We start from the raw sequence: 24,889 nt of genomic DNA, 5'->3' as shown, positions 1-24,889 counted from the left end.
AAAAAAAAAAAAAAAAAAAAAAAAAAAAAAAAAAAAAAAAAAAAAAAGACTTTTCCCTGCTCTTCCATCAATTACTATGTTTAATGAAAGTATCCAGTATAATATTGTACTCAGAATGCTAAATTCACATCATAAAATGCTCTGCTAAGGAAACGAATGCAAAAACAACAACAAAAAATCCATCTTACTTGTCCTTTGAACGCATCAATGATGAACTGCAGTGACTGCGGCTGAACACATTCAATACATTTTTGTACAACATGGTTTCCATTCTGATCTTTCACACATTTGAGCACATGACCATCTAGCTCCTTTACCATTTCACTCTGCAAAAGTCATTTAGATAATTATTTTATCCAGAAAACCCAATGGAGCTAAAAATATTCATGAAGAACAAAGTTAAAAATAACGAAGAACAAAGCATGCTAAAATTTTATAATGCAAAAATTTAGAAACCACCCAAAATACAAATTATTAAAGCAAATCACAGATAGTAATATTAATGATATATGCTGAAATAACTCAGTGACAATGAACCTGCTGTATTTAAATTACAATTTTCACTGTGTACATGTTCCTGCATTATCTTAATATAACAGGTATCTAATACACCCCCCCCCCGCCCCAAGACAGGGTTTCTCTGTGTAGCCTTGGCTGTTCCTAAAGCTTACTCTATAGACCAGCCTAGCCTGTAACTCAGAGATTCACCTGCTTCTGCCTCCAAGTGCTGGAATTAAAGGTGTGTAACACCAGCACCCAGCCTAATAGACACTTTTAAAGCTCTTATTTCTATGACCTACTTAGCATCTGCATCCGTTGGTACTAAGGAGTTACCACTGATGTTCACATGAGTTTATATAAGTGCATAAAACAGTATAACATGGGATGTTAGGTTATCTATCTGTATTTCGCTTATTATCAATAATTGTCATTAATGATGGACATTTTTCTTCTTGTCTAATGCTTATAAAACTAATAAAATTTTACTATAATTTGTATGTCTGATTAGAATAGAAAATATTACTGCTAAGAAATGGACCCACATAATCTAAAAGTATTTAAAGAATCTCAACTATATTCCAACACAATTATGAAGGAATCCGGTTAAGCCAACCTACAACATGAATTTATGTCTAAACTAAAACAGACTGAATTACAAAATACAATTAACCTAAAAATTCCAAAATTAAAAAGGATTCTATTCTTTATTAACTAGTCCTCATTAAAACAGTGTTAGTCCCGGGCTGGAGAAATGGCTCAGTGGTAAGAACACTGGCTGTTCTTGAGGACCTGAGTTCAATTCCCAGCACCCACACAGCAGTTCACAACTGTCTGTAACTTCAGTTCCAGGAGATCTGCCATCATCATACAGACATGCATGCAGGCAAAACAACAATACATATAGAATAAAGATAGATAGTTTAAAAAAAAAACAGTATTAGTCCCTTTTATTTCCAAATACCCAAGGCACAGCTACTGAAAGACTATGCTACTATTGATACCTATGGCAGAGAAGTTCTTTGAATAATTAAATCTGTTGATTTTCTCTACTGTGCCATATTTTAATGAATCTAAAACTACAAAATTTCTTCGACAGGAATAATGGAGTTTTCCAGATTTTAAATCCTGTAACTAAAACACACACACACACACACACACACACACACACCCCACACACACTTACCCATTTACCCAACTCCTTCCTCCTTGCTGGCTAGTTTTATATCAACCTGACAGAAATTAGAATCATTTTGGAAGAGGGAACCTCAATTGAGAAAATGCCTCTACCAAATTGACCTGTGGTTCATATTCTTAATTAGTTATCAATGTGGAAGGGCCCAGATGCCTGTGTTGGAGTCAACCCTGGGCTGGTGGCCCTGGGCTGGTACTCTAAGAAAACAGGCTTAGTAAGCCATGAGGAGCAAGTCAGTAAGAAGCACCTTCTCCAGTCTCTCCATCAGCTCCTGCTTCCAGGTCCTGCCCTCACTTTCCTCGTGTGAGCTGAAATAAACACTTTCATCCCTGAGTTGATTTTGGCCATGGTGTTTTATCACAGACATAGAAACGCTAAGTCATCCTCTTCCTTTTGTTTTCAAACCTATAGAATTTATTTGTCTAAGTCAAAAATGGCTTTCTAAATTATTAAGATGAAGTTAAGAAAAAAAGCTATTTTGTTCAGATACTTTCATGCTATATAAAAAAATAAAATTCCACACTGAAAGTCAAGTACATTTTTTTTTCTAAATTTCTATGTGTATCTGCATGAGATTATGCCATCTGTGCTTGGTTCTGAACTGAACTCTGGTCCTTTAATAGAGCAGCATGTGTTCTTTCCAGCCTCAAAAAGTCAATCTTGTTTAAAGGAATATTAAGTTTCTTCACTGAATAGACTTAAGGAAAAAAGTACATACACACATGTATGTATATACTAACTAGAATATGAGAATGTTGTTTGTTTAGAATTCTTAAAATAGAAATATTAGGTAGACCCACATAAAAATTGGGAGCAGTGAAATGCTTGCTGAAACTACAGATAGTAACAAGGTAAGCAACCGCAAAGATACATCACTGGGCACTCTATCTGGCAAACTACATGGAATGGGTAAGATTTTATGAAAAGATCTTAAGTCTTGGGGGCTGGAGAGATGGCTCAGCGGTTAAGAGCATTGCCTGCTCTTCCAAAGGTCCTGAGTTCAATTCCCAGCAACCACATGGTGGCTCACAACCATCTGTAATGAAGTCTGGTGCCCTCTTCTGGCCTTCAGTCATACACGTAGTAAGAATACATAATAAATAAATAAATAAATATTTTTTTTAAAAAAAAAAAAGATCTTAAGTCTCCTGGTAGAAATCTTTAGGATATTTTTTTCTTCAAGATTATGAGATAAAAAGAAATTTAACTTTAAATTAAGTATTACAAAACGTATATCTCAACTTACAATTACCTGTTGATCAGAAGAAATAGACTCTAATGCTTTCTGTATAACACGGCAGCCATACATCTGCAAGGCTAATGGTAGAACATGACCACGAATACGAGTAGCCAGGGCTAATTTCTGATCCAAACTTCCGAACTGAAAGACAGTAAGAAATGAGCATGAGACTACTTTGGTACCTATAATAAAATCCAAGAATCCAGAAACACTTGTAGTAGTTACCGTTCGGGGAGTGTTGAGTCACATTAAAATTTCCTTGTTATTATCTTGACACCATCACCCCCACCAGACAAGGTCACACTATGTAGCCCTGTCTGGCCTGAAACATTCACCTGTCTCTGCTTCCTGAGTGCCGGAAGTGTGTGTGCAACCTAAGTTATATGCAAAAATGCCTGGCTTATCTGTACTCTTAAAATTCAATTATTTTTTTAAAATGAGTATGTGTGTGCCCTCAAAAGAAGGTGTCAGAGTCTCTGGAACTGAAGTTATAAGTGGTTGTGTGAGCTGGGCGGTGGTGGCACACGCCTTTAATCCCAGCACTTGGGAGGCAGAGGCAGGCGGATCTCTGTGAGTTTGAGGCCAGTCTGGTCTACAAGAGCTAGTTCCAGGACAGGTTCCAAAACTAGAAAAACCCTGTCTCAAAAGAGAAAGGAAAAAACCAAAAAACAAACAAAAAGTGGCCGGGCGATGGTGGCGCACGCCTTTAATCCCAGCACTTGGGAGGCAGAGGCAGGCGGATCTCTGTGAGTTCGAGACCAGCCTGGTCTACAAGAGCTAGTTCCAGGACAGGCTCCAAAGCCACAGAGAAACCCTGTCTCGAAAAACAAAAAACAAAACAAAAAAAAAAAAAACAAAACAAAAAAAAAAAGTGGTTTTGAGCCTTACAATATGGGTGCTAGGGGAACAACAAGCACTCTCAACCATTGAGCCATCTGTTTAGTCCCACTATGGCCTTTTTGAGACGGTCTGTGTCACTAAATCTACACACTGTTGATTTAGGCAGCGAGCCTCACCAAAAAGCCAAAGATCCTGTCTCTGGTTCCCCAGTGCTGGGATTACAGATTCTTACCATCATGACTAGCTACTTATATGGGGCGTTTGGGGTCCAAATTCAGTTCTTTTTTTTTGTTTGTTTGTGGGAGGAGGGGTTCAAGACAGGGTTTCTTTGTGTACCTTTGACTGTCCTGGAACTCACAGAGATCCACCCGCCTCTGCCTCCGGACTGGTGGATTAAAGGCGTGCGCCACCATGCCCAGCTTCCAAATTCAGGTCTTTATGCATACAAGACAAGCAGCATTTACTAGCTCTGGACATATGAGCCCAGCTTTAAGACTGAAAATGACCATTGCCCAACTTTAAAAAAACTGAATAATCATACAAAATAAATGTACTTACCTCAAAAAACTTCTGTATAACATAGTTTCCAAAAACATCTGTCATTAACTGATAGGCTGCCTGTAGAATCTCATTAAATACCATCTGTCGCTCAGCTGGAGTAGCTCTCTCTAGCTTTTGCTGTATGAATCTATAAGGGAAAAATTTAAATCACAAGATGAAAACAATCTTTCTAAAATCACCTGCGTACTCAAACTTTGTATTTGAGTGTGCAAGTAGAAAAGGATCTTGTGATACACCCAGGGTGCCGTAAAAGTCACTAGTGCAACCTCAGGGACATGCCACTTCAGTTAATATAATTAAAATGTTTCTTTCATCTCCATTGAGGGGAGGGAATAGAGAGGGGAGTGAAAAAAAGGAAGTCTTACCATGTAGCCCAGGGAGTTACACTTAGATTCCTTTCTTATTAAAGGCAGCAGTGTTCAACAGAAACAGTGGGAAGTGTGAGGAACCATAACCACCTACCTGGAGCCATGCTGGTCTTGAGAAAACTCGACTATATGTCCAATCAGGTCTCTGAGCTGAAGGTTGGGGAAGCGGTTGTTCCTGAAATCTTCCAATAACCTACTGCGGCCGGAGGGCATGATATCAGATCTATTATAGCGGAGCCGAGAAGGAGGAAAGAGCTGGCTGCTGGAGCTAAATAGACTGGAAGTGCTTGAAGCACTTCGGTATTTTGCTTCTGCTCCAGGTGCTGCAGAGATATACCGACCACTACCATTTGTCAGTCCTCCTACAACAAAGCAGCTGTGGTCAGCAAATATTTCTGACAAGTTATTTCACAAATAAGTTACAATTTAAATTGAGCCAATAAGCTCTAACAAAGCTTTCAATTATATTAAAAAGCATGTTATAATTAGCTAGTAAAACTCAAATCTAGAGCCATGGAAATTTGCAGTCTCAGGATGTAGCTCAGTGGTAGAGTTTGCCTAGCATACTCAAGGTCCTGGATTCTATCACCAACACCACAGGAAAAAAAGATTCATTTACAGTATAAAGGAATAACATTGAGTGTTAAATCTGTACTTTTGGGAAACATTAAAAATATATTGTCAAATATACTTCAATGTAAAAACAAGTCTTTTTAGTCAATTTACTGATGTCTGAAACTTTTAAATAACCCATAGCAGAAATACTTTAAAACTTGAAAATGTTTTATTAAAAATATTCTCCATAAAATGCTATTACCTTATAGATACAGAATAATATTAATAATTAGCAGTTATTCCTAGAGCCATAACCACAACCCTCCAACTTACATTTATTCCATACAAGAAAATAAAAGGCAGTAACAGAAACAAACTTAAATGAGGAAACTTTCTATTATGCATCACAACAGCTAAAATACTTGACAGTGTCCTTTTAAAGTAGAAAATTGTAAAGACAACTATAAAGTGCAGATTTAGTAGTTATAAAAGCAATATCCACCACCAGCTTTCTCTTATACCAACTATACAGACAGCAATGCTACATAGTCAGTCCAGGTCACGGAATAGAGATGACCCCAATACCAGTGGAAAGTCAGAGATGTTACAACCATAAAAAGGCCTGGAAGCAGTAAGTTAACACTGCAGTGTTAACAGCACTCTTTTTCCCTCTACCTCTAGCATTTATCTACTCTTAACATAATTTTCTTTCTGTGAACCTCACACTTTACGGTATATTAAACACTTATCTAAAATCATTCACCCTTTGTTAAGTATCATCAAACTATACCAAACTACATACTAGATACCTGATACATACTTACTAAATGACAACTAGAAATCTTAGGAGAAAATGTTATTTTTAAAGTATATACATGCATGTGGTTGCATGACTGCCTCAGAGGACAAATACCAAAGCCCCCCCTCCCCCCAGAACAGCAGTTCTCAACTGGTAGACCTTAACCCCTTCGGGGGGTCACATATTAGATATTCTGCATATCAGATATTTACACCATGACTCACAACAGTAGCAAAATTAAAGCTACAAAGTAGCTAAGAAAATAACTTTATGGCTGGTAGTCACCACAACGTGAGAAACTGAATTGCAGCATTAGGAATGTCTCCCGAGAACCACTGCTGAAGAGCTGGAATTACAGGTGAAGGCACATGCCGCTCAAAGCTAATCCTGGGAAGCCAATTTGGGTCCTCTACAAAAAGTATGTGTTAACTGCTGAGCCATCTTTCTAGCTTATAGACATTTTATGCGACATACAGCCCCTAAAGTTTCTTTCTACAACAATCCTATTTAAAGTAAATAATTTAACCAAATTCTGGTTCAGCTTTATCTAATTATCTCAAGAGTCACAATTAAAATACTCAGTGTGTGACAAAGTTCAGTGCTTCAATTCTGCTCAGATTTTATCACTACTGTCAACCCTCTGGTTTTCATTATTTGTTCTTATGAATGATTGATTGCCAGCACATTTATTAATTTATTTTACATTTGGGGTGGGACGGGGTGCTTATGTAGAGATTAGAGGACAGAAGTCACTACTCTCCTTCCACTATGTGGATTCTGGGGCTCAAACTCAAGTCAGTCCTCAAACCTGGTAGCAAGCACCTTTACCTACTAAGCCATCCCAAAGGCTTATGTCATTTTACTTTTGAGATAGGGTCATACGCATTCCAGACCTGCCTTGACTTTGCTATATGGTCAAGGAGTACCTTGAAATCCTCCCGATCCTCTTGCTTTCACTTCTTAAGAAAAAGAACTACCACACCTGTTTATGTGGTAATGGGAGCAAATCCAAAACTTTGTGTATGCCAACTGATCCACACATGTTCCAGGCAGTTTGTTCTTTAATAATGCAGTTAGCGTGACTTTTAAAACACTATACTCACTCACAACTTACACTCTCTAATTGTTCATACACACACTCTTTGTACCTCACTATTTGTACCACTGCTTATCTTTATTGTTAGTGGGGTCTAAACTTACCCTTAATGCGCTAATAATAACTGCTAACACCAAATTCCTAAGGTGATTTAATGTGACAATACCTATTTTATGCTACCAACACTGATCAGTAATATCTCTGTATTAGACATTCCTTGATCCTATTCGATTTGCTGCCCAAAGCCAAGTCCCAATATGAACTTCATTTAATCAATAATGCTAAATCAATTAGGGTTTGAAAAGATACCATTTTTAGATGATGAAGTAAGGGTGGTAAAATTCTAAAATTTAGAGAATCTAAAACTGTCCAGTAAGCTCTACCCCCAATATTTCAAAATTATTTTAGAACATGCAAACAAATCAGTCATTCTTATTTATACTTCTGCTGCCACTGATTCTGAACCAGTGTGCTCCACACCTGGTATGTGAAAGGGTGACTCACTAGTTTTAAAACAATTGTCTGAGTATGTGTGTAGAAGAAGCAGACCAGTACTATCATTTCGGTCTGTGGTCTTACAGTAAAGTAACAAGCAGCTAGTCAGAGTATGCTGCCTTCATATTCATTCATGATAACGTAATAAAAGAGAAACTTAGAATTTTTTTAGGTTTTTATTAATTTTTCTGATAACTCTAAAGATTCTGAATTCTTCCATACTAAATACCAGCAAATAAAAACACTTAAAGTAAACTGGGTATGGTGACACATGGATCTTTCTGAGTTCCAGACCAGCTAAGGCTACATAGTAGGACACTGTCTCAACAAACAAAACATTAAAAATGTCGAAATATAACAATGTAGCAACAAAGCAAAACACATCTGACTAGCTTTAGTTACAATTCCACCTCCCACCCAATCTAGAATACTAATTCCTAATCTGCCTTCAGACTTGTCTCTCTCTACCATCTCTTTTCCTCGTTTTAAAACACTGTGTGCATGCATGCAATGTGTTCAGGTGCAGGTCAGAGGACAACTCTGGGCATTTTCTTTCATCTTCTTCGCATCCTAGAAACGGAAATCTAGTCACTAGGCTTGTTCCATGTTAAACACTTTACCGGCTGAGTCACCTCGCTGGCCAATCTTTCCTTCCTTGTCAAGTTTTAAGTAGCTTCTGTGGAGCTCTTACTATATAGCTGAGGATAACTTTGAAACTCCTGATACTTCTGTTCTATCTCTCAAATGCTGGGATTAGAGGTGTGCCTATTCTGTATTTGTTACCCTAATGTGCTTAGCAATAACCTGAAAAATATTACAAAATATTCTATATTAAACTGATATAAAATTTTAAATAAAACATTTCACTATCTTGTGTTTCCCCAAAAGTCATTATTAGAATGTTTTAAGGCAAACATTTACTAGAATCCATTTTACCACATTCTATCTCCCATCCATTCTCTGACTGGTTAAGACTGATTCTGCATTGGGACATCAGGGTTGAATAGTGCGCCTGTCCTGCAAAACATTTTCAGGTTTCAAGCTCTGACACCTGTTTCTGACTACAGAAATAGACCTCTGTGGACTTATGTAAAAATGAGGTCATACTGGGATACAATGGGTTCTAGTCCAAGAGCTAACATCTTAAGAAGGAGACCTTAAGACAGTGTTTTTCAACCTGTGGGTCACGGCCCCTTTCACAGGGGTCACCTGAGATCATCAGAAAACAGATATTCACATTACGAGTTCTAACAGTAGTAAAATTACAATTATGAAATAGGAACGAAAACAATTTTACGGTTTGATTACCACAACATGAGGAACTGTATTAAAGAGTCATCAAATTAAGAAGGTTGAGAACCAATGCCATAAGAGACTCTGGTGGCGAAAGCCATGTGTTTTGACTTGATGGTGGCAGATGAGTTTTGCATCTTCAAGCCACAGAAAAGGGAAAACTGACATCAACTACCAGAAACACAAAGAGGGTAAAGAAAAGTTACCTACAGAACCTTCAGAGTATGACCAAATCTACACATTTATTTTAAACTCCAAATCTTCAGAAATACAGAATATATTCCTGTTGCCCGGCTGTCCATCCACTGATAAGAATACTGAGTACTAGTATAAATAGACATGGAATGTATGTACCTCAGTGTGAATGATAAAAGGACAATAAAGCATAAAAATTAGGGTATTTCCCAGATTAATGACTCATATGTTATTGTTTTTCCCTTTTTCCTCATATTTAAAAACTTTGTGTTTACATACTAAAGTCCACATCTTTCTCTTCACTGGCAACAATGTTTTGTTTCATTTTAGCAATGGCATATATAACAGAATGCCATCATTTCAGTAACCCTGCGACACAAATGTATTCTCATTTTGTGTTTAAGCCTGAGAAGCTAACATCCTAATCAAGAAATCATAACTAATTAGTTATGAGGAATAATCAACTTAAAAGTTTTCAAAAATGCTCTGCTTCAAAGAAAATATTTAACATAATTTATAATATATAAACTTGGAAAATAACTGATATTATATAGGGTATAAACTATATAAAAGTTTTCTAATGATTATCAATACTTAAACATAAATATATAAGCATTTTGTTGAAAGAAAGAAGGACTACTACTACATGTTGAAATTTACTTTTATTTTATGTGCTTTGGTATTTTGTGAGGGTGTTGGATTCACCCAGAACTGCACTTACAGACTGTATATGAGCTGCCAAGTGGGTCCTAGGAATTGAAACCAGGTACCCTGGAAGAGAGCAGCCAGTGTTTTTAACTGTTGTCCTATCTCAAGCTCCAAAGAGTTATTATTATTATTATTTTAAGGCTTACATGTTTAAATGTTGAAGTGATCCTAATAAGAAGTGTTAAGTCTGACACCATATTAATAGGCTAATATAAAAAGCACAAATGTGGCAAGTGTGTCAGGTTAAATGTACAATTTTTTGAGAATATGCATACAGACACCGAACAACTGTAGACCAGAAACAAGTTCCTTTATACACAGATATATCTGGAATTTCTATTGTCTATGATTCTTTACTAAAAGCAGTTTAGAAGTCTTGTCTTGTAGACTCTAGAGCTCTAACTCAATGCATGGTATATGGTGTCATCACAAGGCCCTCCTCCACTCATCACAATATTTTAAAATATTTTAAAACAGACTACGTTTTCACATATGACCCACATAGTCTTCATATCATTTCTGTTAAAAATGTTCCACCTCCATTATTCTATCAAAAGGGAGTGGTTCTGTATGGTTTCAAAAACTGCTTGGATTTCTTTTATGAAAACTACCTCCTAGATCAATCAATGAAGACAAGAATACTTGGAAAATGTACATTCTCATCCTCCATCAAAGATCAGCAAGGTAAATTTCTACTAGTTACACACAGACAAAGGTTACTTCATCCAGAAGTTTTATTTGGCTTTTCTCTAATACTTCTTGCCATAGTAAAATGGCCATTAAGGTGTATCTGCATTTCTTTTTAAAGATTCCTAGTGAGATTTCATGTTTAGTTGCTTCAAAATTTTTTAAGGATTTACTTATTTTCTTGAGTGTGTTTTTCGTCCATGTATGTAGGTTGTCGGGGTCCAACTGCAACATAAATTATTTCTCTGGACTGACCTGGAAGCACTGGAATAACTGAGACATAGTTTACATAGCAATATCAGGGTTCATTTAAATCCTGAAAATTACCTGCGTCTATTTTTAAAGCAGCTTTCATCCCCAAAAGTAAACTGAGGGAGAAGTTTATTAGCAGTCTGTTTTGGGGTAGCAGGGCTAAAGTCATATCTGTCACTAGCTTGGATTAACACATCTTCCCAGGTGACCTCCATAATCACAAAGACGGGAGTAAAACAACATTAGCATATCCTCACCCAGGAGACAGCCAGTCTAAGTGCTATGTGACCACCTCAGGTGCGACTGTGGTTTAAGAGTCTGGCTGACATACAATACAAAAATATGTAGCCTGTATAATATTGCCCCACAGTTGGTGCACCATAGAGATGCCTGGTTGCCCTCAGAGCTCAGAAGATGGCATCTATCCCCTAGAACCAGAGTGACACACGATAGTGAGAAAGAAGTCTTCTCCAAGCACACTTGGTTACTTAAGTGCACCTAACCACCGAGCAATCTCTACAGCAACTTGGCAGCATCTTTTTAAAATTGATATTTATTGAGCTCTACATTTTTTCTGCTCCCCTCCCCCTTCAGTCCTCCCTCATGCTCCCAATTTACTCAGGAGATCTTGTCTTTTTCTACTTCCCATGTAGATTACATCTATGTAAGTCTCTCTTAGAGTGTGCACTATTGTCTAAATTCTTTGGGATTGTGGTTTGTAGGCTGACTTTCTTTGCTTTGTTTAAAAACCACCTATGAGCGGGCACATGTGATAATTGTCTTTCTGTGTCTGGGTTACCTCACTCAAAATAATGTTTTCTATTTCCATCCATTGTCCTTCAAAATTCAAGCTGTCATTATTTTTATCTGCTGTGTAGCACTCCAGTGTGTAAATGTGCCACATTTTTCTTTTAGCAGCTTTTCTTAATTATATAATTATATAGGTGTTGGGTTATTTCTCTTAAGCCATGATTACTAGCAGTATCAAACCTTGTTCCATAAGTTATGAATATAAATTGTATCTTGAGCACATTTATTATTAAGTGATAAAGGACTCAAATGGAAAGATATTGCGAAAGATATACGAAACCTAGAAAAATCTTTAAAAAACAAACCACATATACAAAAAGTAAAAATCCCATAACTGGCAAAAAAAACCTTTAGGTTTTTTTTTTTTTTTATAGTACAACAGTTATATACATACCCAATTAAAAAAATGGTAGCCTGAAAGCTACAACTTGTTGAGAGTCAATCTACTGCTGCCCAGGCCGGCTTTGAACTTACAAATCTTCCTGCCCCAGTCTTCCAAAGGCTGGAATCACAGGAGTATAACAAGCCAGCTTAACTGAATCTGCTAACTCTTTTTGTAAACTAATTTATTTAACTTGTGCGTTTTTGGTATGAAGATGTCAGATGCTCTGAAAATGGAGTTACAGGCAGTTGTGAGCTGCCATGTGGGTGCTGGGAATTGAACCTGGGTCCTCTGGAAAAGCAGCCAGTGCTATTAACTGCTAGCCATCTCCCAAGCCCTCGAGTCTGCCAACTCTTAAAGTTATGTAAAAGTCTGGACTTTAACTTGCAAGGCATTGGGAAAAATAAACCTAAAAACAACTCTAAACACAACCCTGCCAACAACAAACTTAGTATGAACTACAAAGGAAAGTTACTGTTACTACTGGAGAGAATGACTACCTTACTACAGAACTACATTATTTAATAAAGTAAGGCAACAACATCACAAATGTACAAACCTGATGATAAGAGAATAAAGACTGTGGTTTTTCTTAGTCAGAGACTCTTGAAATAAACTATAATTTACAGTCAACTAGCAAGTGAAAAATCTAAAGACAATATACGAACAAATTCACTTTTCTCACCAAGTTACAATAAAGAAGTCAAAGTTTGCTACTTATAATTATTAAAGTTTTTATCATATAAGATTCTAAAATTGTAAAACAAAATCTTTCTAATTTATCCATACAGATAATACAAAGAAATAAAAGAATCCTTTGAGAACTATCTGAATAAACCATAGAGGCACAACCAATATTGTTTGTTGTCTATTAGCTGAAAAATCAACCACTTCATTTAAAAATGGTGTGTATATATCTACTTGTGAGTGAAACAAAACTCAAAGTTCACTGCCCCTTACTCAGACAATTACTCTAGTCCAACTTACTGATAATACCATCTTTTTCATACATTAGAGTAGTAACTATGGTCATAAATTATGTAATTAAACGAACACATCTTTCTCTGGGTAGAGTCTATTTGTCCATACCAATGTCAAAATCCTAGTAACTACAATTGTGTAAAGTTTTGGTATCTGGCAGTATGAAGTTCTTTTAAGTATACAAGACTACTTTGTATATCCTTGATTATGCTTTTCCAATGATTTTCAAAATCAGTTAATAATTTCTTTCTAAAAACTTGAAAAGATTGGTACCACTAAATGTATCCATTAAGTTGGTTTACAATACTGAAGTCTTTCAAGCTACACAGCATAAAAATGAAATGGTAAGACAATGGGAAAATAATAAAACAATAGTAAATAAATGATCAATTAAGGTCAGCAAAGCTGACAAATCAAGTAAACAAAAATTTTAAAGCAAAAGCTCTCATCTACAGAATACTTCGGGGTGGGTATAAATTTTAAAACATATAAAATATTAAGACTTAATTTTCTATGTCTCATCCCATAAACCCTTTCCTCCATTTAAAAATGTAATTGGCATATATAGTTCAATGGAACAGATAGCAAAAGGAAAAACTACATGAGACAATGGTCGACAAAGTTAAATGCTTACATGAACACACAAGGGATCCTTGAGTTAAAAAAAATCAAGTGTGCCATTTGAGTCAAACTGTAACCGGGAATTACTTCTGTCTGCATACTATTTCTTTTAATATAATATAATAAACTACCAGAAAGTTCAGCAAGTACTGTGTGTTATGGAAGTGCAGCCTCTGCAGCTGGGCATTTATTGCCAATCATGGCTGCAAGCCGATTTTCAAACTTTTTGCCTCCTGAGGTCTAGTACAACTGAGCATTAACTTAAATGCTCAGAACTACAAGTGTTTGAGTTTTTTCAGATTTTAGAATATTTTTAGAATTTTTGTAGAATTCAATGCCAAAAATGGTAAGGTTGAAAATTTGAATGCAAATAACAAGAGATTTGAGTGCTCAAAGATTCAAGTTTTGGATAAGATGTCCAAAATGTATGATCAACCAAATATCCTGTATTAAATCTAGAGTCATCTTAACTGAGAAAATACTCACAAACATTACAACCACAAAGTCACAGATATTCTTAAAGGGTTCATGGTTAATTTTCATTGTCAATTTGACTGTTTTTAGAAGGAACAAGGAGACAGGCCTTGGGCTCATCCGTGAAGGGATGGCTTATCTGAGAAAAACTATTCCTGAATGTGGACCATATCCTGGGTTCCCAGAATGAATAAGGGGATACAAAACGAGCATGACCAGTTATGTCTCTCTAAATCCTGACTCCAGATGTAATGTAACCAACTACAACTGCCCAGCTCAAACCATGAGTCAAAATAAACTCTATAACCTTACTGCTTCTAGTTGGTTATCTGGTTACAGTAGTGAGAAAAATAACTAATACTAAAGGTAATGAACAAAATCATAAGAGCAAAAATTAACTTGTATATAACCTAAGACCTAGCTGTGATACTCTACAGCCTGCCCATGAGCTACCCAACTTAGATTAGGAAATATTTCAAGGAGTAGGTACATACTTGCACCTTAAAGATGTTTAGACAACATCTATCATATAACCCTCAAGAATAAATTGAGAAAGGAATCTAAAAGTCTGATAATGTTATATAATAAGCCTTCCTAAGGAAACAAAATCCCCAGGATAATATAAACTTTAGTTCCTGAAAGGCTAAGTTAAAATACAGTTCTCAAACACTTTTTAAAATCATTCCATTCCTCATGTAACAGCATAATATATAAGGAATAAAATATCAAAGGTCAGAAATGTAAGCTATTAGTCTGAATCTTTTGGGCTCATTTGTTTTTTAATTTCTTCATTTTAAATGGACAGCATTGAGCCAGTCTCTGTTGACATTACGGATGAAATGATGGTGTATTAAGAAAAAAAATGACTGATGCTATTCAATTAACACTTTGAAATATTTTATACCGGTTTTTCCTTTTAACTATCACATACAAGACACGAAAATGGAACACAGCCTAATAACCAACTTGCTACTTATTCATCTTATAATTTCCTCTAAAAGAAGCAGCTGAATAAATAAAATTTAGCAAATAACTACTAAACAGGAAAAACAAGGATCTTAACAGTAAATAACCCACCTTTAATATAAAATATTATGACTAGAAGAAAAGGTGAGTTCTAATTTCTAATCCAGATTGAGTATACTCCTATTTACTTAACATTGATGAATCTTCAGAATTCATAGCCACCTTTCAATCAACTGATTCCATTGAGTTCAAAGCTCACACTATACATTTTATTATTTCTTTTCTTGAGGGTGGAAGTACACTTTTTGAGAAGCCATTTATTGTATCAAAACTAAGGAAAGACACACAATGGTGCTTTATTCCTAAATTAGAAGTCCCAAACTAATCTAAATACTAAGAGCATAAGCATTAAGACTAATTAGAAATCATTAACATTTTAGTTTCCTAAAAAGGGGGGTACAAGGAATTACTTGTCTAGCTCTAGAAGAGTAAAATAATATTGTAAATATCCAATGTTCCTGATGAAGTATGAGGTACAGATGGTCCTAACTGTCACATTCCAACAACCACAATGTAAGCTGAAAAATCTACATGCACAACATGCACCTAACTGAGCAAGCACCATAGCCTAGCTTACCTTAGATGTGTCTACACTCACATTACCATACAGTTGGGCAAAATTAACAAGCAACACGTCTGTTAAATATGATTAACATGATTGTATGGTAAGCTCTTGTATCATAACGCAAGATCCAGAACTAATCCTCAACTAAAATGGTCATTTCCACAAGGGTGTGATTAAATAATTGTAGGTAACACAACTGTTCTCTCCTCAATATAACATCAGGAAAAAAGGGGGGAAAAACACACCAAAGAAATCTCGCTTACTATTCAGTGCTTACCCTGAAGCATAAGTTTAAATAAACTTCAACAGGTATGTGGTTGATACCTGTAATTCTAGTACTTTCACGGTAGAAAGATTACAAATTCAAGTCTAGGCTTTGTATAGTGAACTGGAGGTTAACCTGGGCTATATAACAAGATTCCCTTTTCCTCCCCTAAAAAGTAGTGACACAGAATTGATCTGAGGGAGCCAAACATAGTATAACTTTTGGTGGAAAACTAGACATCAGCTAATTATTCTGAGAGTTAGAAACTAACAAAAGTTATCCTAACTGCTATAGAGATAGCCTTTTAGGGTAACTCCAGAAGTTATAAAGAAAAATTCATCATAGTGAAATTTATAGTTACACCATGTTGTAGCCGCTTAAATGTGTGTGTGTTTATTTATTTATTTCTGTTTTGTTTTGAAAAGAGGGTTTCTCTGTATTACAAGTCTGGCTGTCCTGGAACTCACTCTGGCTTCAAACTCACTGAAATTTGCCTGCCTCTGCCTCCCAAATGCTTTGATTAAAGGCCAGCATTTTTTTTTTCTGTCTGAAGAAATGTTTTAGGCGATGACCATATGGTTGCTAAAAACATTTATGTCAATAGTTTAGCAATCTCACGAAAGAGACAACAAGATGTATCTTGATATAATGCAACAGAACAAAAAGTACCCAGAGTTGCATCTTGCCAAACAATCCCATCAACCCACCTAGATAGAACTTTTACAGGAAACATCAAAAAGAAGGCCCATGCTTACCACCACCATAGGGAAGCAATCAGCAAACTCAAGAATGTGAGAAATTTAACAGGACAATTTCTTCAACAAATGAATGGAAATAAGGAAAAAGTGGGGAAAACAACTATAAATGAAAAGACAAACTAAACACTGTATTTGGACCATGACTCAAACGAAATTAACTACAGAGATATTTAAGTCAAGCAAGAAAATCAGTCAATAAGAAATCAAGTTATGATAACAATGTTGTGGTTATAGTAGTTTAGAAAAATTAACTTGATTTTATATTATATATTAGAAGGCTAAGGCTATTTTTCAATATTCTAAGTCCAACATATTAAGAAAATACAGGTTTATTCAGCAAATTCTAGTCAGTTGGGTATTAATAGCAATACCCTGTTTCAAAATAATAAATACTTTTTATGTCTCGAAGGACAGAAGCTTTTTTGCATCATGATCCAATTGTAAGAAAGTATAGAGTAGATTACTTTCATGAAAACGGTACAAAGAGCAAATTCACTAATGTGAATTATTTTAAATTTGCAGAGGATAATCTTGCTAAAAACTCATTGTCAGTAACATGACTAAAACTAGGGGAAATTGGGAGCTTGCAGAAAAAAACAAGACTGGTAATTACTAACTGCCATTAGAAGTGAGCTTGAATATCTGATTTCCAGCTGAAGTTTAGGGGGCAATAACACTAGGCTATGACACAGAAAGCTTCCTTAGATGCTGAGTATTTCCCACAACTGAGTAGAATTTTTCTCTAAGTAATTCGGTCAGACTTATTACTATCTAAAAAGGAGAAACACACATCCAGATTGTAGTATAATTATAGACACCTAAAAAAAAGTCACTTCTATTCACTTTCTTAGCAAGTTTTATAGAATGAATTCACTTATACATGCTCTAAGTGAACGAACACAAGCAGTAACAATTAAACAGAACCTGATCTGCAACTTACCTATGAAAAGATGACAGGACACAACAAATATAATTTTAACAAACACAAAACTATTGCCATATAACTGTTCTTATGGTTTTTGTTTTTCTTTCTTTCTTTTTGGTTTTGGTTTTGCAAGAGAGGATTTCTCTATGTAACTCTGGCTGCCCTGGAACTCACTCTGTAGACCAGGCTGGCCTGGAACTCAGAGATCTGCCTGCCTCTGTCTGGGATTAAAGGTGAGCACCAAAACACCCGGCATTTTTATGGTTCTTATGCTCCAAAAGTCTGTACATGTTTCAAATGCCCGTCTTAGAGTGGAGGAAAGTCTGGTAACAATAGAATAAACCCCCCACAACTCTTGTGACTGTTACAGGTGATAACTGAGGCTGAGACTAAACTCCAGGCAAGTTTGCTACCATAGTGCTGCAAGGTAGCCCTCAGGACTCCATCTGAATAAACTAATTGGCACATATTCAACATATTCAAAAGAGCAAATCTTCCAAAGAGCAAAATTTCAAAATATGGGATGTAGGATAAAAATCTTTTAACAAAAGAAACCTAGCTCACCATGTAATATAAATTAAAATGACCACTACCAACAAATACCTGTTATATGGACATTTACTCTTATCAAATGATCTTGAGGGAAAAGTTATACATCCATATATTGGAGAAGAGTAAGAGTATTACTAAATTATAGTCTATTTATAATAATGTTACTTTAAAAAAAACCGAGCTCTTTTAAATCTTTCCTTCCAAGTACATAAAGCCAACAGTACATAAACCCTTTACTTTTAGTTTCAGTTGTTTTTGTTTTTTTTTTTAAATCAAAGCCGGGGGCTGGTGAGATGGCTCAGCGGTTAAGAGCATTGCCTGCTCTTCCAAAGGTCCTGAGTTCAATTCCCGGCAACCACATGGTGGCTCACAACCATCTGTAATGAGGTCTGGTGCTTTCTTCCGGCCTGCGGGCATACATGCAGACAGAATATTGTATACACAATAAGTAAATAAATACATATTTTTAAAAAATTAAGCCTAATTTCAATAGCGATTTTTTTTGGATGAGATAGGGTTTCATATATAGCCCGTAATGTCTATAATCTTTTAAAACCCTTCAAAATATACTGTTATCTGTATGGGCAAATGCTTCCTAGAGAGGAATAAAGGGTAACCATCAATTTAATGATCTGGAGATGTGGAAATTTTAACTAGAAATAGAAATAAAAGTCTTAAATGTTTCGCCTTTAGAAATATAACACGCTCAAAATATTTTTCCCCTTAACATATTCAAAATAAAGAGAAGTCCATCAACTTCTCTAATGTACAAACATTAACTGATATTCTCTGATAAAACCTTTTGGTAAAATGGCCAACACTGTACTAAACTAAATTACCTAAATTACTTACATCCCATTATTGTGTAATTAATGTTTTCTTATAGTGTGCCAAAACTTGATAGTAAAAATTTCTTTCACTATCATGTATAGTTGACTTTTCAGATGCTCTAAAACACACAAATCAAAAGCACAGACATGAAAAAACACACCGTTGTATGTCATAAAAATAACATAAGATACAAAAGAGGGTCTTTACCTTACTATACATTAGACCCTCACTTTGAATTTCAGGAAAGTAGAACTCTTTCAAAAGGCTAGTATCTAAAAGCAAAAGCAATTTGGCATGTTTTATCCAACATTCAATATTTTACATATATTATAAACACACACACAAACACACATACATGTATACATACAAATAAAAAGGGTTTTGGTTTTTTTTTTACCTAAATGCAAACTGGATGAGGATCCATGTGATGAAAGTGATGGCGGTGGCGTAAGTGAATGTCCTGGAGTTTGGCTTGGCAGAGGCATGCCTATTGGACTTGGAGAGGAGGAAAATCCCAGACTATTGTAAAATGGTTGCCCTATGGGTGCTAGGCTGCTACTAGATCTTTTGTACAAGTCAGAGCTAGTAGATAGAGACTCTCTCCTTGTGGCACTACTACTTGCAGAACTGCCAACTGAAGAAGAAATAAAAAAAACCCTAATTACATACAGTGTTAACTGAATAAAACCTATCCCCAACTCTTGCTGGGCAATAATAGAAGTGATCACAATAATTATTTTTCGAAACCTTATGGAGAATATAATTACTGTGATAACTATATATACCAACGTAGTAATCATAAAAGGGTATAAATGCACCCCAATAAATCAATAAACAAATCCTTAACAGAGCAGTCATATGTTTCATTATTTCACACATATTTACCACTAAACATGATTACTGTGCTTTAATACCCTGGTATGATTTATAAACTCTGAATTGCAAAGCTGTCTGTTTTAGGACATAAAGATAAAATTCAAATAAAGTTTAATTTGGTATTATCCCAATGTCTGGAATCTGTTTTTTTAAGATTTCGACTCAATGTCAAAAAAAGATTATATTAATAAATGTAGTATTCATAAATTTCCCTCACCAGTCATGTCTGATTTGAAATTTAACTATGTTCAAAATAAAGCCCTTTAAGTCCATATTGGCCCGAATAGTACTGGTTGGTTGTGAAATAAAAGGAGAAGCTAACTTCTTAGTATTGTTATATAATTTGTTAAACAAAAACTTCCTGAACACCAAACTTTCTCTTGGAAAATTAATGTCTCTCTTTATTATACTAAACCAAAGACATTTTTACTTCTTTACCCCCAAGGACCCATCATTCCTTAAGATTCTAGCACTGGCCTCCTGAGCTCCTTATTCAAGTTAAAAGTTCCGAATCCCCAAGCTAGCTAGGAGAGCATGCACAGAAGAATAATCCAAGATCTGTCTGTAAAGCAGCATGCATGTGGATAGTTAAATCCTTTACTGAGAATGTTAAAGGGATGTCCCCAATTCCTATCTTGACTCATTCAGAACATATGGTTTCAAATAAATTTCTTCCTTTGAAATATCAATCTCTTTTAACCAAATACCTTTAATATAGTAAAGAATTTCAAGTAATATTTCTTAATGTGACAAATAAGGTTTAAGGACAAGCTTTATATTCGGACCAATATGGCAATTCTTTCCAAGGAATTGTAAAGTCTATTTAATGTTGGTTTTATATCCCAAGGAATAAATAAGTCATACATGCATAAGTAGGTCATACATAGTATGGATTAAGGAAAACAATTAGAAAACATAAGTAAACCAAGTTGAGCTTGTAACACTGACAGGAACCATGATTACCCAGGTTTTTGTCAAAATCAAATATCTAAACAGAAAAAAGGGGGTCAAGGACTTATGACACTGCACCACACAAAAGATTAGAATGCAATATTTGACTTTCATAATAGCCAATGCAGTTTCTAAAATCCTGGTCATGTCTTATGGAAAAGTTCACATTTTAGGACATTACATGAGAATTAGAATCTGCAAGAAAGTTATATAAGCTTTAATAGTAAAACTAAATTAAGCCTAAATGTAGTAAATCTTTTAGAGTTGGTGTAGAAAAAATTCTCAATATATGCTATTTTCAAACATGCTAATTTAAAAGGACACTGTCAAATGATTGCTTGAAACATGCGTTACATACTGTATTTATCTAAGATAACTGTTTTAGTAATCAATTTATCTGATAAGCTGATACCAGCTCTCTACTAATAGCAGTTGTATTATCATTCTTTTGCCAAATGAGTAAAAGGAACTGGTTATGACACATGCAGTAACCCTCCAAAAAGAAAATATATTTTTTTGAACTTTATTCTTTTGAAGGGGGGTTCGTGACAGGGTTTCTCTGTGGCTTTGGAGCCTGTCCTGGAACTAGCTCTTGTAGACCAGGCTGGCCTCAAGCTCACAGAGATCCGCCTGCCTCTGCCTCCCAAGCGCTGGGATTAAAGGTGTGCGCCACCACCGCCGGGCTTATTTTTTAAAATATTTTTTAAAAGACAAATATTTTTTTTAAAATGTCAGAAAGAAAATTACCTCAATACATAAAGCTCTTTAAAGCTTGCTCTATATCTAAATTACCTACAACATTGACAAATGAAACATACCTAAAATACTAAGAAGCTTGACAAATTCTGAAATCATTACTCACTCATCAACTATGCATGAGACATTTCATCAAACTTTCAATAAAATATCACTCTAGAAATAACAGGTAATGGGAAGGATGATTTAATTGTTACATTACATTGGCTACCACTCCCTGGCCAACTGTATTATAAATTGGGGTGTTTAACACTACTCAACAATAAAACTGTAATATCTGTAAGAAAAATCTATGTAAAAACAGACAACTATGTATTATAGCTTCCACTTAAGTGTGCCATAGTGTGACACAGAGATAACAGACCTGTTTTAATATTATGTATGTATAGCACTTGAATGGATTCTCACAAAATGCCCGAAAGAATGGCGAAGATGAATTTGATTATTTAGAGGCAGTTACTAGTGTCAAGTGTAAGGCCCCTATTTTTAATTTAAAATTTCTATTTCATTTTTACATGGTACTAGGAATTGAACTCTAATGCACGCTAGAAAACTGCTCTAATGTTGAGCTATGTGCTAGTCTTATTGTTCCTAAAAGCAAGTTTTAATGACTTATTTCCCAGACCAGGCATCAGAATAAAGTGAAAGGCATGAAGGTTAGTTCTGAGACCAGTGCCTTAAAATAAGGGGAAATTCCTCAACTAAGACAAATGGGAATCTGAAAGAACAAAGTTGAGTGACCTAAAAATCTGCACCAGAGCATCAGTAATATATTAGAGAAAGGAATATGGAGTTTATCAAAGCTGTTCCACACCCCCACCTCCAAGGATAATAAGGGAACAACATCTATAGTTTAGAAACTATATGTTGTGACCAGGATATTTCTATTTTTAAGATATATGTTCTTTCAGTTTTCCTCAGAATATTTAGGATTCTTTGGGGATAATGTGTCAACTGAGTTAGAATCAAAGAATGAATCTCATGAGTGCATTACCTGGACATTAAAATAATCAACTGCAAAGAAATGAAATAAGTAAATTTAAAGGATTGGGTGGTAAAGTCGGCTCAATGTATAAGAGCAGTGGCTGCTCATTCAGAGGAAACCCAGCATCCATTTGGTGGCTCACAACCAACTCTAACTCCAATTCTAGAGGATCCGACACCCTCTTCTGGCCTCTGAGGACACTGCACACATGTGGTGCCAAGACATGCATGCAAGCACAACACCCATACACATAAAATAAAATGGAAAAATAAGTGAACACAATCCCCAAATTCACCAGATTTGCCCTAAATTGTGCTCATTATTCAGGAAATTTTGTTAGGCAAGTATGACAGTCTTTTATTATGTTTCATTGGAACCAAAGGTGACTTTTATTCCCTACAATTTTATAACTGTTCTAGTCATTTCTACTACAAAGATGAATATTAAGAGTTTAGAAGGCACATCAGTAAAATGGCAAGCACCTGATAACTAGTACTGTACTAGTTTTGCCATTTTCTTTCTTTTCTGGGACAGAGACAGGGTCTCATGAAGCTAGGTTGATCTCAAGTTCACTATATAACAAAAGATGACCATAAACTTCTGATTCTAAAGTATTGGAATTATGAACCTACACCACCACACCCAGTTTATGCTGTGCATGCTAGACAAGCACTCTACCAACTGAGCTATACCCAAAGACCCAGTTTTGTCATTTTCCACATCAGAAAAGAATATGAAGTGGTAAGAAAATAGATGGAAAACAAGTACTAAGGATTCTAGAGCATTAAATATAAAATATTGAAGATTTTGGATTACAGAAAAATCCCTTGAAGTCCAAATCCATATTTGTGCCCTCTTTTTTTTTTTGTTTTTTTCGAGACAGGGTTTCTCTGTGGTTTTGGAGCCTGTCCTGGAACTAGCTCTTGTAGACCAGGCTGGTCTCGAACTCCCAGAGATCCGCCTACCTCTGCCTCCCGAGTGCTGGGATTAAAGGCGTGCGCCACCACCGCCGGGAAGTGCCCTCTTGAAAACCAATTATATCAACAGAATTAGGGTAAGCTGTCCTTACCTAATGTGAATGTTTTAAAACTGTGATTTCTTAAAATAAGTAAGAGGCAATCTATTATACTAATTTTAATGAAAAGGGCTAAATTATTTAAGTATATTAGTAGTTTCTTAAAGGACTGTTTAGAGAATTTCAATATTTATTTACATGTTATGTCAACTAGAGAAAATCATTATCAGCTACCCAAACCTAGTAAGAATGCAATAATGTATGAAAGAACAATAATGACTATTTTTGTAGTTATATTAGCCATATGTTAGGTGGCAAGGTATTTACCTCCTCCAACATTATGGAAAATAATAAAGTGCTAGTGATTTATAAAATTTAGAGTGCTAAATTCTTAAAATCTGGAGGTATGGGAAGATGAACTGCTGAAATGAGCTCAACATTTACAAATCCTAAAAGATTGACAGGAATTCTGTGAAATTAAACTAAAAGGCCCACACTTTATTCCTATCCCTCCTACACTATATTGTTACTGCTTATCTTTATATTAAAAACCCAAGTACCTCAAGGTTAGCAAAGTATACTCATTTTTAAAACAAACTTACCTGATGAGCCAAATCCACTGAGGGCTGAGCCTATAGCAGCTCCCAAAGAGCTACCACTTCCAAAGCCAAGAGATGCGCTTCCAGGTTGGCCAGGTCCATGAGAAAACAAAGAGCTGCTCTGGGAGCTGTTAGTCAAAGAGCTGCTCCCATAAAATGAATTAGACTGCAGGTTAGAGCTTGGTTGCTGCTGCTGAGGCTGCTGTGGTGGCTGAGTGCCAATTGGCCGAAACAGACCATTTGTGCTGCCCGTGAGACTATTTGTAGTTCCTCCAGCTGCTGCTGCTGCTGCTGCAAAACAAATTTCAGATACTTCTTGAAACTATCCAGAAAAGAATATTTAAATATACATATTTAACTAAAAAAATTAAACTGCAGAAAAAATATCTCTAAAAATGTCGATTATACTTACCAGCTTGTGCTGCTGCTGAACTAATTAAGACAGGTGTTGGAGCCATTAACCGTACTGGAGCTCCAAGGCCAGTTCTTGCTCCAGGGCCAACCACTAAGGCACCAGTCTGATCATAATAGGCAGTTGGAGCTAGTACTTGGTAGCCTAGATAACATCAAAATGAGTATTGAGTAATGAAAACACTTTACTACAGAAAACATGAAAGGTAGCCAGGCGGTGGTGGCGCACGCCTATAATCCCAGCACTCGGGAGGCAGAGGCAGGTGGATCTCTGTGAGTTCGAGGCCAGCCTGGTCTACCAAGGGAGTTCCAGGACAGGCTCCA

At 35.8% G+C, this 24,889-nt stretch overlaps 1 protein-coding gene across 10 annotated transcripts in view; it reads right to left on the bottom strand.

Annotated features, from left to right (window-relative positions):
* Pum2 (pumilio RNA binding family member 2) overlaps positions 1-24,889 on the bottom strand; it is an 80,471-nt gene that overhangs the window by 7,146 nt on the left and 48,436 nt on the right. For 3 of the 10 annotated variants that reach the window (XM_026785888.1, XM_026785890.1, XM_026785893.1), the window contains 7 exons: positions 24,567-24,710; positions 24,158-24,448; positions 19,370-19,606; positions 4,797-5,064; positions 4,332-4,461; positions 2,940-3,074; positions 189-326 (listed from right to left, as the gene is read on the bottom strand). In XM_026785888.1, the coding sequence (XP_026641689.1) occupies positions 189-326; positions 2,940-3,074; positions 4,332-4,461; positions 4,797-5,064; positions 19,370-19,606; positions 24,158-24,448; positions 24,567-24,710 (1,343 nt within the window). The remainder of the gene's footprint in view (positions 1-188; positions 327-2,939; positions 3,075-4,331; positions 4,462-4,796; positions 5,065-19,369; positions 19,607-24,157; positions 24,449-24,566; positions 24,711-24,889) is intronic. The other 7 variants (XM_026785889.1, XM_013351271.2, XM_005360583.2 and 4 more) reach the window with 7 other exon arrangements.

Source organism: Microtus ochrogaster, linkage group LG3, assembly GCF_000317375.1.
Source record: "Microtus ochrogaster isolate Prairie Vole_2 linkage group LG3, MicOch1.0, whole genome shotgun sequence".
Lineage (NCBI taxonomy): Eukaryota > Metazoa > Chordata > Mammalia > Rodentia > Cricetidae > Microtus > Microtus ochrogaster.
The sequence above is the reverse complement of the archived record's forward strand: the minus strand, read 5'-3'. Positions and strand labels throughout refer to the sequence as shown.